This window comes from Rutidosis leptorrhynchoides, chromosome 11, assembly GCF_046630445.1.
Source record: "Rutidosis leptorrhynchoides isolate AG116_Rl617_1_P2 chromosome 11, CSIRO_AGI_Rlap_v1, whole genome shotgun sequence".
NCBI lineage: Eukaryota > Viridiplantae > Streptophyta > Magnoliopsida > Asterales > Asteraceae > Rutidosis > Rutidosis leptorrhynchoides.
The window spans coordinates 74,153,595-74,171,964 of NC_092343.1; the positions used below are offsets into that span (position 1 = coordinate 74,153,595).

The 18,370-nt window shown below is 33.8% G+C and overlaps 1 protein-coding gene across 2 annotated transcripts; it reads left to right on the forward strand.

Moving 5' to 3' along the window:
• Positions 1-5,459: 5,459 nt before the first annotated feature.
• LOC139877552 (probable glutathione peroxidase 5) lies at positions 5,460-8,618 on the forward strand. Of its 2 annotated transcripts, XM_071864991.1 has the most exons (7): positions 5,460-5,662; positions 5,864-5,940; positions 6,209-6,270; positions 7,071-7,127; positions 7,215-7,333; positions 7,465-7,632; positions 8,255-8,618. In XM_071864991.1, the coding sequence occupies exons 1-7, from the start codon at positions 5,609-5,611 to the stop codon at positions 8,288-8,290; spliced, it is 573 nt and encodes a 190-aa protein (XP_071721092.1). In that variant the 5' UTR covers positions 5,460-5,608; the 3' UTR covers positions 8,291-8,618. The 2 variants fall into 2 exon arrangements, with proteins under 2 accessions (XP_071721092.1, XP_071721093.1); XM_071864992.1 differs by lacking the exon at positions 7,071-7,127 and having other exon boundaries at positions 5,463-5,662.
• Positions 8,619-18,370: the final 9,752 nt, after the last annotated feature.

An 18,370-nucleotide genomic window follows, 5' to 3' on the forward strand; every position in this document is an offset into this window, starting at 1 on the left:
CAATAGAAATGAACTTTTTGAATAATGTTAAATTAATATATTAACTTTTTAAATGTATGAATAAATAAATATGAGTGTTTGATAGGTGATCGGGATATAATATGTAGGAATGTAGGATATTAAAGAAAATAAATGTGCTGAATAATTAATAGAGTATTACAAATTTGAATCGGTCAGAAGATTTGAACGGTTTAATAATATTTGTCATTTAGATGCTACCGATACAATCAAACGGACCCTTAGTTTTATCATTCTGATAGATCTGTACGCATTATTTTTATTTTTATTTTTTTTAAAGAAATGCAATATGTAGTACGTATATTATTAAAGGTATCATCGTAAATTTCTGTCCATTATTTTGTACTGAATCCTTTTATAAAAAAAGTTATCTCCCTGCTTAAAAAGACTCATGTGATATATTATAATAAAATACTCCGTAATGACAAGAAAACAAAAGATAAAATAAATTAATTAGTACATTGTTGGTCCTTACAAGTTTTAGGTGCTACAATCCGAAATTGTATGACTTGATTCTAGAATGACTAATAAACAAACAATTTACACTTATATAAAACCTATTATGTCAAATAATTTAAATAACTTTATGGTGAAGTTGTGATGTCAGGAGTTCGACCCCCGTTGGATCCATCCATGACACTTTTTTCATATCGTTTGGTGAGTAAAGGGGAAGGGGTTTTCCTTGGTTGTGCCCTTGGATCGGTTTCAAGGTTTTCTCCCGGGCAGCGATGGGGGTGAGGTCATTATCACTGCATCGGTATAGTCGAAACGAGAGATGATCGCAATGGGTGATTTAGTCCCTTCGGGTGATCCCAATTGCTGTTTTAAAAAAATAACTTTATGGCTTTGTTTCTAAGTTTATTTTTGGGGGAAAGGAGATAAAACGGACGAAAAATTAAGAGAAGTGATTTTTTTGAATTTTATATTAATGATAATGAAAAAGAACTAAAAGTATTTTTTTTTTTTTTTGAAAGGCAAGTAAGTTTTATAAAAATAAAAAGAACATGAAACAAACTAGCAAGGAGCTAGACAAGACACGAGGCTACACGACCGCACCAAAAAAACTCACAGACACGAGGCTACAAGCGACCGCACAAAAAAAAAACTCACAAACAACTAACAACACGAAGCTATAGGAAACACACAATCAAGAGGATAATAAAAGAACACGACACGACAGCTAATTAGACTATGATTCCGAATCCGATGACGCACAGGAAGAGCAACCTGAGCAACAATCAATACCCTCTTCCGAGTCTTTCATCACGTTCTCGATAAGATATCTATCTTGCCATCGAAATTTATCCCGAAGTCGACTGCGTTTCATATTTCTCATATCCCACACTTGTTTAATGAAACGACTTTTAATCAAAGGAAGAGTTTTTTTTCCCCTTAACACGAAAACGAGCTACCGCGGTATATGTTAAACAAGGGGACACGTCATGTAAATCATCGCAATCTCTTCCGATTGTGCTAGGGTCACCCACATGTGATGACCCGGAAATTTCTGACCAAATTTAAACTTAATCTTTGTATGATTAACATTTCCGACACGATAAGCAAAGTCTGTAAAACTGAATCTCAAAATTTTTGAACTACTTTTATATATTTAAATACCATTCGGTTGTTTTCGACGATTCGCGAACAATTATATGTAAATAGATACATATATACTATAACTTGAAAATGTAACGATGTATTAATTGTTTGATACCGTACATTAAACTTATTGGTTTAAATATCTATTTGAATATATATGATAAGTTGAAATATTTATTATTAAAATTAATTATAAATAACTTACAATGTGTATTTAAAAACTGATTTATGTATATTAAAAAGATATATACATATATATAATTTTAAGTTATTTAGTAAACGATAGTAACATTCATTTATTAATTCGATTGATATTTAGATAAGTTAACTAAAGCGTTTAAGATGAACCAGTAAAACACTAATTTGCTACAGTATTTTCAAATTGCTACAGTACCCAAAATGCTACATTGTCTTCGAAAATCACTATTTGCTACAGTGAAATTGACTTTGCTACATTGAATTGCTACAGTAAAAAATGGCTTTGCTACAGTAACTGTGCTACAGTAAACACTATTTCAAAGTAAAATATATATATATGTATATGTATATATACTACGAGACGATGATTTATAGAAGTAAATAACCAAAACACTTAATTGATTAAAGCTACACTTAGAGTGACATAGTTATCAATGATTAAGTTTATATTTTGACAAAGGTACGAGTCACGAAACGAAAAGTACTAGTTTTCTCAGCGTACGAAAGGGCATTCGAAAAACCGAAACCGGGACATAAGTCGAGTGACAACGTACGACTTATCGGAACAAAAATTACAAGTCAACTATGCATGTGAATTTAATATAATATATAATTAATTATATAAATTAAATATATTATATATATTATATTAAATTATGTCGACGAGCTAAATTACAAAAATATGTGAGCTGGAAAAACGGGCCATGCGATCGCATGGCAAATGGCCTTCAGAACCATGCGATCGCATGGGGTCTGAATTCAGGCCACACCTATAAAAGCTCGAGCATATCTGTTTCTGATTCATTCCATTACTCCTTATTTATTTACTTATTATATTATTATTATTATTATTATTATTATTATTATTATTATTATTATTATTATTATTATTATTATTATTATTAAGAATATTAATAATATTAAATCTTATTATTTTTAATATTATTCTTATTATTAGTATTACACATAAAATACTACGACGAGGTTTTGCTCGAATAAATTCAAAACAAGTTTTATGAGCGGGATAAAGCTAAGGAAATTATGGGTTATTGCCAAGGAGGTTATGGGTAATGTTCGGGGGTATATTTGTGAATCAAATCTAGTGTTTATCATCTCCGTTACATCTACGTACCTTCCTACAATATTAAATCACAATATTGATATGTAAGCATTTATATCTTATCTATTATATATTAATAGTGTATCCATGTCTAGTGCTCGAATATATATTTATACATACTTGTATACTAAATTTCGTCGTTAAACAGTTTATAATGAATCACGAATTAAATACATATATTACTGGTAAAAGGTATATGATATACATGTTTTCGAAAAGCTGGCGAAAAATCAATAACTTTTCATTTAGATATCGAATAAATTCGATGAACGGGTTAAAAGATATGATCAACTGAATTATGATTGACGTTAATTGAAATTGCTTTTGAATCTGCAATTAAGATTTAAACAACTTGTTTACGAGATTGATAAATTGGATTTTTGAATATTACCAACCGAGTAAATGAATCCTTATATAAGGTACGTCTCGTTTTGTTAAACAACTGTCAAAATTGACTTTTTGAAACGACTTTGGATAACTTTTGTATGTCGATCTCGAGCATTAGGATTGTGATACACTATGACCTGACCTAGCTTGATAGACATTTATTGACCAACATATGTTCTCTAGGTTGACATCTACGGTTATTTGGTAATCCGAGTTTCGATCACATTTTGGTGAACGACTTTATATGCTGCTAAGGTGAGTTTCATTTGCTCCCTTTTTAATTGCTTTTGCAATATATATTTTTGGGCTGAGAATACATGCACTTTATTTTAAACGCAATGGATACAAGTACATACTAAATTCTACACTGAGTTTGAATCGAAAATCCCTTAGCTTTGGTAACTGTTAACTGCCAGTTATAAGAACTGGTGGGCGCGAGTAGTAGTATATGGATCCATAGGGCTTGATATCCCCGTCCGAGCTAGAGCACTAGCCTTTTAACGGACGTATGCTATTTGAGAAGCGTACACGTTGGTTTGCGTGTATTATTAAGATGATTATACAAAGGGTACAAATTATATATACGTTAAGTTTAGTTACCAGGGTGCTCAATTTCGTAGAATATTTTGATAAACGTTTCCGGATTGAACAACTGAAATCTTGTGATCCACCTTTATATACAGATTATGCGCAACATTAAAACTATGAACTCACCAACCTTTGTGTTGACACTTTTAAGCATGTTTATTCTCAGGTTTCTAGAAGTCTTCCGCTGTTTGCTTATATGTTAGACAAGCTATGTGCATGGAGTCATACATGACATATTTTTCAAGAAAACGTTGCATTCACCAAATCATCACCATGTATCTTATTTTGACTGCATTGTCAACGGAAGTACTATTGTAAACTATTATTTACAGTGATTGTCTATATGTAGAAATCATCAAATGTTGAAAACCTTTGATTTAAATATTCATTTATGGTGTGCCTTTTCAAAAGAATGCAATGTTTACAAAACGTATCATATAGAGGTCAAATACCTCGCAATGAAATCAATGAATGACGTATTGTCCATATGGATTTTGAGCGATCGTCACACCACATCACGTTCGTTTGAACCCAGGCCCATCCCATTTGGGGCTTGTTTGGCCATTTCAGAATTTTGGTCTGGCCCAATGGAGAGCTCCGGCCCAGATTGGTTTGAAATTGAAAACAGTTTTTCTCGAGACCCGCACATCCCACATTGGAAGCCATATCAGAGTGCCCATCATCCGGCAACTGATCGACATCAGACTTGAGATCCGGAGTAGATATCGTTGATGAAGGGTCATCCGGCGACGGACCCACGTTTTCATAACATTCCTCCGGCAACGGATCGTCGTCAATCGTGGAATCCGGATTGGATGACGTTGATGAAGGATCCTCGGACGGAGACGGATCCCTTAGAAACTCACCTTCTTCAACCTCATTAATACTCACTGTTGGTGTATTGATACTAGGTTTATTGACAGGGGTGTCCCTGATGACTTCATCCCTAATCACACCCATAGTTGCCGATACATTATTCTCACATGATGATTCAAAACTCGTATTTGACGATTCATTATCTCCAATAATAGAAGCTTTGGCCTTTTCACGTCCATGCACATCATTATTACGAAGTATTAATGTAATTTTCTTTTCAAGTCTTTCTCATAAATTGGAACCTCTTCCTCCTTATTATGTCATTCATTTTATTTGATTTCCTTTTCAAACAATCTCTAGAACAGATCCTTTATAAGACCATTTTTGCCGGTAACGTTTTTAAAAGTTTGACATAGATATTTCAGTAAAGGTTTAGACATATCATAGAAAGTGAATTGAAAAAAAAATGACTATATAAAAAGGAAATAAAAATGTGCAAAAAGCTTACAATTTTGGTTGGCCTAAATAAACAAAGGTACAAAAAGTCCAATAAAAAAGTCAAACTGTGTTGACAACAAAATTACGACTTTCAAATTATTAAAAAAATTAAAATAAAATTCCATAGTTATCATCTGATTGCACCGAACACACCCTTAATTTTTAATTGATGCAGTCATCAATATAAAATATAGATGACATTTGCTGGCAACCTCAACAACCTACATTAATTCCATCCTGTCTAAATTTATCCTAAATATAAATATAAAATATCTTAGCCCAATAAAATCTTCCATAATTGACTCCTGTGCTTTACTTTTGCTGCTCATAAAAAAAAAAACATAAACTAATCATCAAATTAAACATTTTTATTAGTCAATTTAAATGGGTGCTGCTTCATCTGTTCCTGAAAATTCTATTCATGAATTTACTGTCAAGGTATCATGTTTTTTATATGGTATGATTTTTTTTTATTATTATTAGTGATTATCATCAGATCAAAATCATCTGATTTGCAAATAATATAATAGTGATAATAATAATAATAATAATCTCTTCATGTAAGCTGCTATTACCAAAACTTTTTTCTGTATGAAAAATATTTTTTTATTTGATTAAATAAATAAATGACTTGTGCAGGATAGTAAAGGTAAAGATGTGGATCTAAGTATGTACAAGGGAAAAGTTGTACTTATAGTTAATGTTGCTTCTAAATGGTTAGTTCTTAACTTTATTTTTTTTTTGGGTTATTTATGAACAAGATTAATTTTTTTGTAATTATAATTATAGATTATAGATAGGAGCCTGTTTTATGTATATATCAAACTATGGTTGGATACATATTATTTCTATATCAATAAAAAATATTCATTTTCTAAATATTATGAACAAGATTTTAGTTTTTGTGTGTGTGTGTGTGTGTGTGTGTGTGTGTGTGTGTGTATTAATTGTTTGTTTGTTTTGTTTTGTTTGGGGTTGAAACAGTGGATTTACAAACTCAAACTACCCACAAATGACTCAGCTTTATGAAAGCTACAGAGCTAAAGGTATTATGCTTTTACTCATATTCAATATACATCATTAGATATATGGTTTCAATATGATTTTTATATGAACGCTATTTCTTGCTGAATTATTAATTTTAGATAACAGTGTATTCAGTTGATTTATGCCATGAATAGATAAGTGATTCTACATTTATATGATTAAGAAAAAACACGGAAACGTGTTTTTTATCAAGCAGGGAAGCAACCATTTTATGTTATTATTGTCAAATGAAATATTCATTGATGAAATACAGGCAAAAATCATTAATTTCCTTCAAAAATTCATTTGTGAATCCTTTAATCACCAGATTTGTTGAGTAGTTAGAACTTTGGATGTCAAATCATCTGTAGTTGGAACTAAATATACATGTATGATGTATCTTGACTTGATATTCAGTTTTGTACAGAAAACGGATATTAGATGTCCCTAAATCGAGTTAGCGTCATTTTCAATCCGAATAAGTTGAAGAAATCAGATCTTTTTTTATTGGATTCGTTTGTATTCTTTTAATTGGCTAAAATATAGAGGTCGTAATGTTTCTAGTTGGAACGATTGGCTTGCAAAGCCTTTTTTCCCCCTAGCATCCTGCTAGAATGTTTTTATCATGAGTTTCCCCCCACAGTTCAGATAAAAAAAGAACATAAAAAGAATAATACTTAACCGTGAATTTTCGTATTTATTTTGGTTATATTACGTATATAAAATATATACTACAAGGTATTAGTTTAGTTCTTGATGAATATTGAACATGGAGTTAAAATTCTGATTTCTTATCTTGATGCTGTTGACTTATAAATAGTGAGCTTTGATTCCAATCTCAAAGGGGTAAATGATGATGGAATTGGAAAAATTACTGGTCTGCACCACAAATTCTATTAAAATTCAAACAACATAATATTTTCGAGCTTGTAGCAAAAACTGAACTGTAATGTACTATTATCAGGTCTTGAGATTTTGGCATTTCCATGCAATCAATTCTTGAACCAAGAACCCGAATCAAGTGAAAAAGTTGAAGAATTTGCTTGTTCTAGGTTTAACGCCGAATACCCCATCTTCCAAAAGGTTAGTTTTGTACCAAAAACTTGATCTTTTTGTTTTCTTGAGTGTATTTATTTATGATAAGTATGATAGTGTCATATGTTTGACTTTTGAATGGGTCAAGTTGACTCTAATAAGTTGTTTCTTTTTAAAAGGTTCGTGTCAACGGGCCCAAAGCCGCACCATTGTACAAGTTTCTTAAAGCAAAGAAAGGAGGATTTTGTGGATCCAGAATCAAATGGAACTTCACCAAGTTTCTTGTGGATAAAGAAGGTCACGTCATACGCCGTTATGGACCATCGACTTCACCGTTATCCATCGAGGTAATTACTTCTAGAACCTTATGTCATACTTTTTGTTTATTCTGTATTTGGAGTAGCAATTTGGACCCAAACACTTATGAGTCGATTCTGGTTATTATATAACATGTCAAACAATGAATTGGGACAAAAGTCATTTAAACTATACTTTGAATGCTTCAAACTCTCGAATGATATAATTTTTTAAATAATATTTGACATGTAATATGATTTTTTTTAAGTGAGCTAGTATTTATAGATAAAAATATTAAAATTTGGAATTTAAAAGAAGAAAAACGTTGAATACCAACGGCTATAATAGCCAACCAATCACAACGCGCCACGTTGATTCACACGCTCCTCATCTGCCCGTTGCCAAAAAATGACGCCCCGAACGCGTTTAATTTGATGCCAGGCGGTAGGGGTGTCAAATTTAGCCAACTCAGATTCTAATGCCTGCAAACGCTCCGTAGTACATAATTTATAGAAAGGCAAAAAAATTTATCAGCAACTGTTATGGGTCAACCTAGTCTGACCCATTTTGACATGTTAGTTAACTTGCACACCTCGTCCATTTTTGCTAACATGTATTCTCACTCATGATAGTCCACAGCTAATAGTTTTAGTTTTCTCAACTTCATTGCAGAAAGATATTCAGAAAGCATTGAATGCCGGGATGTAAGTGAACCGTTCGAGTTTTTCGTAAAGCAAAATCAACCAAAATGTGTTTTCAGGGGTGTGTAGTATAGGCATCAAAAGGTTAATTCTGGTGCACTAGAGTTGAAACGGTTACTGAAATATTTATATGTTCATTTGATACGATTAAGTTCTATTTATTTGTGGTTTCTAGTTATTAGATAAGGTTTTTGAAGCTAAAATTATGTGCTTTTGGGGTTTTTTGTGTGTTGTGTTTGTATTGAACAATTGAAATGCAAATATGGGTACTGTGTGTGTAATTAGTTCTTTTTCAGTATCACCAATTAGCCTTGTGGTCTTGTGGATGTCGACAATCGTTTGTTTGATTTGAAACGACGTGGCTTTATACAAATTCAGGAACCACACGATTAGCCTAGTTTTAACTTCTTTAGCTTCATTGGGTGGTATTCCGAAAGGGAGATGACGAACCCATCAAATAAATTGATCCATACATCGAAGTTATGTTATATGATAATGTAGGCGTTAACTTTTCACTATTGTACAATTTGATTGATGTGTGAATCTATATGTTTAGTGTAAATGCCCTCAAAATGAAATATTTGCCAAAACACACTCATAAATCACAAGGGAGCCTTGGGATTTCCAGTTTATCTCTTTGATGGCTGATAAACTTTAGGTCGCAACGAAAAAGTTATTGGTAATGACCGAGAATTCCCGGCCATGCCCAACTACGACTTGCGACTGACCGTGTGTAGCGGTCAGTTGCGAGTCACAGCTTACGCAGGGACTCCGCGACTTGTATTTTATCCGGAAAAGATATTTGGATAAGAATTTCTGATATTTTTTTGTGTTTTTAAGATAATGTTTTATTTTAGAACTTTCTTTTACAGAGATTACACAAACATTTAACTAATACGCTTTCCTCATTAATGTCACTCATTTCATACAAACTTTCAACACTCGACAAAATCACAGAAACTACACTACATTTAAGGTACGCTTTTATCAATTTATATTATAGTGAGTTTAGGTGCGGAAAATTTGATTATGCATATATTTAGTGGAGGAGCTTTTAAATACATTCATTACACTTCTCTTTATATGCCAAATTAATTGTTTCAGAACTCCTTTGAAACTTACGGTTTACCCTAAAAAACCTATAAATTTATTAAAAAACATTCTTAAAAAGCTATAGCTACCACTTAATTCCTCCGTTTGTATGAAATTCAAGGTAGATAATTATATTTTAAGGTTACATAAGATCCCAAATTTTGGTAGAGAATTCTTATATCACGCTATCAACAACGCCCTAATAGAATTTTATGTTGTCAAGAAAGTTACGAGTAATAGGTATTCTGTTATTAATAGTAACAAACTGAGTATCAATAGTATTAGTAGTTGTGAAAATAACCCCTCCGTAATGTATGAATTTTGACAATCCTTCAAAGCAAACTCCGCGACCGAAGCACCAAGCAAGTGAATCTCATTGACACAAAATAATTGTTTTGGGTTTGTGTTAGAATGTTAAATAGAGGGCAATAAGTGAAAATAAGATTGCATTGTTCCTAGTGAAATTTTTTTTTAGAACGGTTGTTTCGAAATCACCCAGAGGGGTATTAACGATCTTCACAATCATATTCCACACACACATAAGCTGTTTCCAATGAATTTATAAAAGGTATCTCCATCCTTTTGTGTATAGATCGACTTTCATCAGATTTTACCCATCTTGATGTTGAACCCTTGACCCAAATAGATGGACCGTGACTCTAATCAACACATACGCGACCAAAAAAAAAAAAAAATCACTCACTATTTTGAAATTTATGTTGAGAATAGCGATACCGAATTATAGCAAACCGCTAGTAATAATTGAAATAGCGACAATAAAGAGACACCGAGATTTAACGTGGAAAACCCCAATAGGGTAAAAAACCACGGGCAAGGAAAGAAAACGTTTTACTAATAAGAATAATATGAATTACACTTCTCTCTAATTACAAGGATAAGCACTAATCTTTATATATCTTGTAATTAGGAGACTAACACTCACAAACTCTCTATTTATCTTTTTAGTATACAAGAACACTTGTAAACACTTGTAATTTGGGATGTATAAATGAGCATGTATGATGCTCTATTTATACTACTTGAAAATGAAGAAGTTGTATACAATTTGACAACCATATGCTAGTTGTAATCAAGTTGTCATCTATATGGTAGTTGTAATCAAATTGACAACTTTATGAAAGTTATAATCAACTTGACAACCATATGAAAGTTGTGATCAAATTGAATTTGTCATGCCACCTTCTAGATTATTACTTCAACAATCTCCCACTTGAAGATTTGATTGAAGCTAAATCAATCTTCACACGATAATCCTTCCTTGACGATAATGTTGATTACGTTTCCGCTAGGCCGCATGAGGAACGACACCAAGTAAACTTGTCACTGCTGATTGACTTCGTTAGATAATCAGTTACATTGTTGTCAGTATGAATTTTCTGCACAACCACGGTTCCTTCTTCCACTTTCTGACGAATGAAGTGATACCGAACTCGTATATGCTTTGTCTTTAAATGAAATGCCGGATTCCTTGCAAGATGCAAGGCACTCTGGTTGTCACAAAACAGAGCGATATTCTCTTGTTTTTGCCCTAGTTCCTCTAACAACATCTTTAACCATACTGCCTCTTTAGCAGCTTGAGTAGCTGCTACATATTCTGCCTCTGTTGTTGACGTGGCCATAACTGACTGCAGTTTTGATACCCAGCTTACCGTTCCACCAAAAAGTGTGAAAACATAGCAGTGGTAGATTTACTGTTATCAATATCACCTGCATAATCTGAATCAACATATCCTTTGACAATAAATTCTCGTTCCCCGTAACATAATGCAACATCTAAGGTTCCCTTGATGTATCTTAGGATCCTCTTAACCGCATCCCAATGCTCTCTACCAGGATTCGCCATGTACCGGCTAACTACTCCCACTGCATGTGTGTCTGGTCTTGTACATATCATTGCGAATATTAAACTTCCCACTGTCGATGCATACGGTACTCGAGACATCTCCGTCCTCTCGTCTTCACTGCTAGGACTCATAACGGAGGATAACTTGAGATTAGTAGGAAACGGGGTTGAGATTGACTTACTATCTTGCATATTGAAGTGCTGCAAGATTTTCCTCAAGTAATTCTTTTGAGAAAGCCAAATCTTCCTATTATCTCTGTCTCGGTGAATTTGCATCCCTAGAATCTTGTTTGCGGCACCCAAGTCTTTCATTTCAAACTCCCTACTCAACTGAGCCTTCAACTTATTAATACGATCTTTGTTAGGGCCTGCAACCAACATGTCGTCTACATATAACAGTAAAATGACAAAATCATTGTCCCCAAACCTCTTGAAATATGCACAAGGGTCTGAATGAATTCTGCTATATTCAAGGCTCATTATGAAAGAATCAAATCTCTTGTACCAACATCTCGGTGCCTGTTTGAGACCATACAGAGATTTCTTTAACCTGCAAACCAAGTTCTCTTGCAGTTCAAAACCTTCTGGTTGAAGCATATAACTTTCTTCTTCAAGGTTTCCATGAAGAAATGCAGTTTTCACATCTAGCTGCTCTAGATGCAAATCAAATGTAGCACAAATTGCTAGAACTACTTGAACTATTGTAAGTCGAACCACAGGGGCAAAGATTTCATTAAAGTTTATTCCTTCTTTCTGAGCATATCCTTTGACCACCATTTTTGCACGATACCGCTCCACTTGATCATCGCCATTTCGCTTGATCTTATACACCCATTTATTTCCAATAGGTTTTCTACCTTCCGGTAATGGCACAAGTTCCCATGTTTTATTTTTATGAAGAGCTTCAATTTCTTCCTGCATAGCTGCCATCCACTGAGATGCATCTGAATGATTCAGTGCCTCGCAAAGAGTTACTGGATCTCCTTCCTCTGTTAGAAGACAATATGCAACATTGCTTTCCATAATATAATCTGAGTGCCACCATGGACGTTTCCTTTCCCTATTAGAAATACGAGTCGCTGGAGCTTCATCAACGACTACTTGATTTTCATCGTGCTCTGGTACTGCTTCAGAAGAATCTCTATGAAATCTATTTCCCACCTGTATCGGTGTAGTTTCTTTTGAAGTGCTGACATCTTCAATATCTTTGTCTTCCGTGAAGACAACATCTCTGCTGACAACTACTTTGTGGGCAGTGGGGTCCCATAAGCGATACCCCTTAACTCCGTCAGCATACCCCAAGAACAAACACTCTCTGGACTTCGGATCCAACTTTGTCATTTCTTGAGAGTTGTACATTGCGTACACAGGACTTCCGAATACATGAAGATCTGAATAATCAACTGGTTTTCCAGTCCACATCTCCATTGGCGATTTCAACTCAATCGCAGTTGATGGTGACCGATTTATCACATAATAGACAGTAATGACTGCTTTTGCCCATAATGATTTTCCCAAGCCTGCAGTTGCCAACATCGCCCTTGTTCTATCTAACAAGGTTCTGTTCATCCGCTCTACCACTCCATTTTGTTGAGGAGTGTATGTCGTCGTGAATTGTCTTTTGATACCTTCTTGTTTGCAGAACTTTCAAATTTATCACCAGTGTATTCTCCTCCATTATCTGTCTTCAAACTTGAGCTTTTTACCAGATTCAAGTTCAACCCGCGCTTTGTAAACTTTGAAAACTTCAAACACATCTGCCTTCCTCTTGATTAGGTACACCCAACATCTCCTAGTGTAATCATCAATAAATGATACAAAATACTTTGCTCCTCCTAGGGATTGAACTGGTGTTTGCCACACATCAGAGTGAACTAATTCTAGAACCAATTTACTTCTAGAATTTGATGCGTTAAACTTCAGGCGATGTTGCTTGCTAATTACACAATGCTCACAGAAAGGTAGCGATACCTTTGTAAGACCAGGAATAAGATTTTTTTCAACAAGAATCTTCATACCTTGTTCAGACATGTGTCCAAGCTTTTGATGCCATGTTATAGCAGCTTTATTTCTTGAACTATTCAAATCAACAGATGCTTCCGCTTCCCGTACTGTCTCGCCTTTCATAATGTATAGATTAGCACCCACCTTTTCTCCTTTCATAAATACAATTGCGCCTTTCATGATTTTCATGATCTAGTCTTGTATCTCCATCTTACAACTAAGATCATCTAAACGTCCTAAAGACAATAAGTTCTTCTTTAAACCCTCCACGTGTCGTACTCCTTGAATAGTACGAACAGTACCATCATGCATCTTTGTAACGACCCTAGATTTTTCAACTTATATTATTAATATTTATTATTAATACTTGCGTTTTGATAAATGTATTCTTATACATTTTCCTTGTCACCGTAATTGACTTTCCAATGTCCCGACTCGTCTTTTCGACACGCGCTTTTCACGAATAATATTTCAAATATTATTTACGTTCATAATTAATTATTATCAATTATTCCTAATTAACTAATGTAAGTAGTTAATTAGTTGGATTTTTTACTAATTTGTTGCATACATATAAATGGGCTTATATTATTGGACTTGGACTATCAAGGCCCACCCTACACCACTTAATGGATTAATTAGTGAGCCCATTTTTATGTTAGTGATTTATTAAGGATAAACAAGATTAATTAGTTAAGTGTTGGAGACAAAGATGTTTCAAGCATGCATGCAACACCTTCCCATGCATTTAACCTTATACACTTTCCTAGCAAACACCACCCTCCCACACATGAAAGAGTAATTTTGACTTCCCCTTTTGGACCCCAAAACCGACGGTTTGGCATGGGGGGAGGGAGTTCCATTTTCTTTTCTTTTTTTTGTTACTTATATGCTAGTTTGAACTTCATTTCACACATATCTTTCTTACACTACTTCTTTCTCTAGACTTTTTCTCTCTAAATTGTAAGTAAAATATTTTCTTTCTTTCTTCTTTCTTCCTTTGAAATCGACTAGTAAGCATCATCATTTCACTTGTTTGTTGTTTGTTGTTAAAGATCAAGCTTTCTAGTTTGTATCTTCATGAATCTTGCTTCTTCCATCCTTTGTTTGATGAGGAATCAAGAACAAGGATCTAAGCTTGTTAGCTTATGGTTCTACACTTGAAAAGTTATAAAGATCTAAAGTTCATAAGCTTTAAGATCTTACTTGTGTTCATGTTTTGGAAACTTAAGGTTTATTGTCTTAAGATCCAAGCTTTGACTTGAATCTCCTTAAGTATGAAACAAACATGAACTTTTTACTTGTAACTTTAATTTATTTCTTCATCTTTTTCTAAATTCGTGATTGTATAATTTTGGTCAAGTATTACTAGTTAAACTTGATCTCATTTTTCTTGAAACTAAAGTTTAAATTTTGTAAGTTCAAGAACATGGAAGTTAAACTTTCTAGTTATAACTTCATACACTTATGTTGTATCTAAGTTTCTATAGCCTATGGTCTTCCAATTTTGTCTAAAACAAAAGCTTATAAGCTTATATACATTCTACAAGATAAAAACTTAAGTTTCATAACTTATGGTTTTATTAAAGTGAAGATCCAAGTTCTATAACTTAGGGTTTAACTTAAGAACACTAGATCTAGACTTTTTAGTCTAGGATCTTCAAGATCTAACTAAGATCTAAGTTCTACAACTTAAGATCTTGTTTATTTAGTTTACATTCAATTTTATAGCTTTATATTACTATTAGAACTCATGTATGTGTCGGATCTAAGATCTTGATGTAACTTTGGTTCATCAACCTTCTTACAACCCTTAAATGAGTTGTGATATTTATCTTAGACATACACTAGTGTCATGATGGTCAAAACTTGGTTAAGGTGATGCAAATACATCAACGAGTTGTACCCTTGAAGCTACAAGCATCAAGGATGAGAAACGTGATGAACATCAAGCACCAAGAATCCCACCGGAGTACTTTTCTTACTGTTTTCTGGGTCTGATCAAACTCCCTGGGCTACTGGAAAGTTGATTTCCAGTTAGATCAGTTCGAGTAGATGATTTTCCGTTTAGGCCTCGCCTAAATCCGATATATGGTTTAGGATTTATAGCCTTCCGAAAGTCACTACGCCCTTTTAACGTTGTGCTGAAATTTCTGACCTACTCGCACTTAAAGGACTCATATACGGATCCATGTCCACTGGTCTCACCTCATTTCAGTTCGTATAGAGGTCGTGGCAGCTGAACGAAGTCAGCCCTTGTTTCGATCTCTATTCTTGATTGAAAACTTACTTTACTTTTTACTTACGTTGTTGAATGATGATGATACTTAAGACCTAATTTACATACTTTTAAACCTTTGGGAACGATTTACTGACTTAGTAACTTTTGACTTAGGTTGAGGACCTTTCGAACCAACTACTTGCTTACTTATCTCGTATCGACTTTACTACTTTTCACTGTGAGTTATAGCATCCTTTTTTTACTTTAACTATTTTGAGAACTGAGAATACATGCTCTTTTTACGTTTTACATACTAGGCACGAGTACTTAAACTTTAAATATGTGTGGGTTATATAGCGGCATAAACTTTCCCCTTAGCTCGGTAACGTTTAGTCATTGGTTTTTGAACCGGTGAACGCGAATCTTAGATATGGATCCATAGGGTTTGACATCCCCACTCGGGCTAGTCGCGCTAGCAGTTAACGGGTGTTTAATACTTCGTAAACTTACGCACTCGCCAAGTGTACTTTTAGGGGGTGATATTGCGTTAAGTTAGTTACCAAGTGCCCACGGTTAAGCATATACTTTTCATACTGTTTTGAAATACGAAATCTCGTGACCTACCTTACATTACTGTTACATTTAAACTATAGCTCACCAAAATTCATGTTGACATTTTTAAGCATGTTTTCTCAGGTGCTTAGAGGTTTGATGCTTCCGCTGTAGTAGTCTTGCTGTGTAGACTCCCATTGCTTTTGTTAGAGATGTCTCTGCATGAAACGTTTACCTTGCATTCGCAAACTATGTTACTTTTGAAACAATGAATTTGTAATGACCTTTGGGTCTCGTACTTATGTTAATTGTTTTTATTCGTAGAAGCATACTATCGTTTGTAAAACATTGATGTTGGTTAAGACGTCACCCCTTTTTGTGAATGCAAACTTATTTTAAAACAGCATATAGTGTTTGACCTTGTAATGATCATATTGTTGATGATCCGTACACGTTAATTTTGTACGAGGCGTCACATTTGGTATCAGAGCATTGGTTGTAGGGAATTAGGTTGCATTAGTGAGTCTAGACCGAGCCAAGTAGGATTCACTAATAGGACTAATCTACAACTTGCTAGTTTACTTGTTTCTGCGGAACTTGCTGCATGCTACTGTTTACTTTTACTGCTATATGTCGTATGCTACTACCTATTTTCACTACTGTATGCTACTATCTGCTTTCGATTGCACGATACTTCTGTAGGATTTGTTATTATTGCCACGCTATTTACTGATATAGATGATCTAGACTGTCGTAGTTATTTTGCCTCATTACGTGCTTGCTATATTTCTTAGTGACATGGAAAAAGTTATTTTTCCTTGTTCAGATGTCGGACATTCCACCCATCATCATTGACTTGGAGAGTGACTCAGATTCATCTGCCACCTCTCCTGCTACTGCTGCTGACTCACAGATCCCGTCATCGCTACCCTCCAGCGACTCTGGCGATTCGTCCTCTGGGGACAGTTGTAGTGACCCGAACTTTTCCATGTTTATATATATTAATTGAGATTGATATTTACATGATTAAATGTTTCCAACATGTTAAGCAATCAAACTTGTTAAGACTTGATTAATTGAAATATGTTTCATATAGACAATTGCCCACCCAAGTTGACCGGCGATTCACGAACGTTAAAACTTGTAAAAATGACATGACGATATATATATGGATATACATATGGTTAACATGAGATTATGATAAGTAAGTATCTCCATAAGTATATTAACAATGAGTTATATACATATAAACAAGACTACTAACTTAAGGATTTCGAAACGAGACATATATGTAACGATTATCGTTGTAACGACATTTAAATGTATATATATCATATTAAGATATATTAATATATCATAATATCATGATAATATAATAATTTAACATCTCATTAGATATAATAAACAATGGGTTAACAACATTAATTGAGATCGTTAACTTAAAGGTTTCAAAACAACACTTACATGTAACGACTAACGATGACTTAACGACTCAGTTAAAATGTATATACATGTAGTGTATTTAGATGTATTAACATACTTTTGGAAGACTTCAAGACATATATCAAAACACTCATACTTAACAAAAATGGTTACAGTTACTTTCCCATTCTTTTCTTTCATCAAGAATTCTAGTCGTATTCTTACCCGTATTATACACAGCTTCAAAACGTACTTACTATGGGTATATACCAATAGGAACTAGCATGGGATTCCACTCTTGATTATGTCATGTATGACTAATCAATTTTAACTTCTACCATGAGCTAGTCAACTAACTAGAACTCCTTTTAACCCCACTCACCACTCACCAATTACCACTCATCATTCACTCCATTTCACTTCCAATTCTCTTTCTAATTCTCTCTCAACACACACACACACTATTATGAACGTATTTTTCCAGTAGTTAATCATCATCTTCATCAAAAATCACTTCAAGAATCAAGCTATAATCATCATAGGAAGAACACTTCAAGAACACTTCAAAAATCCCTTCAAGTTTACTAATTTACTTCCAAGCTTTCTAATCCATTCCAAGTAATCATCTAAGATCAAGAAACCTTTGTTATATATAGTAGGTTATCTTTCTTATTCAAGGTAATATTCATATTCAAACTTTGATTCAATTTCTATAACTATAAACTATCTTAATTCGAGTAAAAATCTTACTTGAACTTGTTTTTGTGTCATGATCCTACTTCAAGAACTTTCAAGCCATCCAAGATCCTTTGAAGCTAGATCATTTCTTGTCACTTCCAGTAGGTTTACCTACTAAACTTGAGGTAGTAATGATGTCCATAACATCATTCAATTCATATATATAAAACTATCTTATTCGAAGGTTTAAACTC

Excerpts from the sequence above, each read along its gene's own strand:
- LOC139877552 (XM_071864991.1), top strand. The coding sequence starts at position 5,609 with ATGGGTGCTGCTTCATCTGTTCCTGAAAATTCTATTCATGAATTTACT. Across the intron at positions 6,271-7,070 it reads TGAAAGCTACAGAGCTAAAG|TGAGCTTTGATTCCAATCTC; the intron begins GTATTATGCTTT and ends ACTTATAAATAG. Across the intron at positions 7,633-8,254 it reads CTTCACCGTTATCCATCGAG|AAAGATATTCAGAAAGCATT; the intron begins GTAATTACTTCT and ends ACTTCATTGCAG.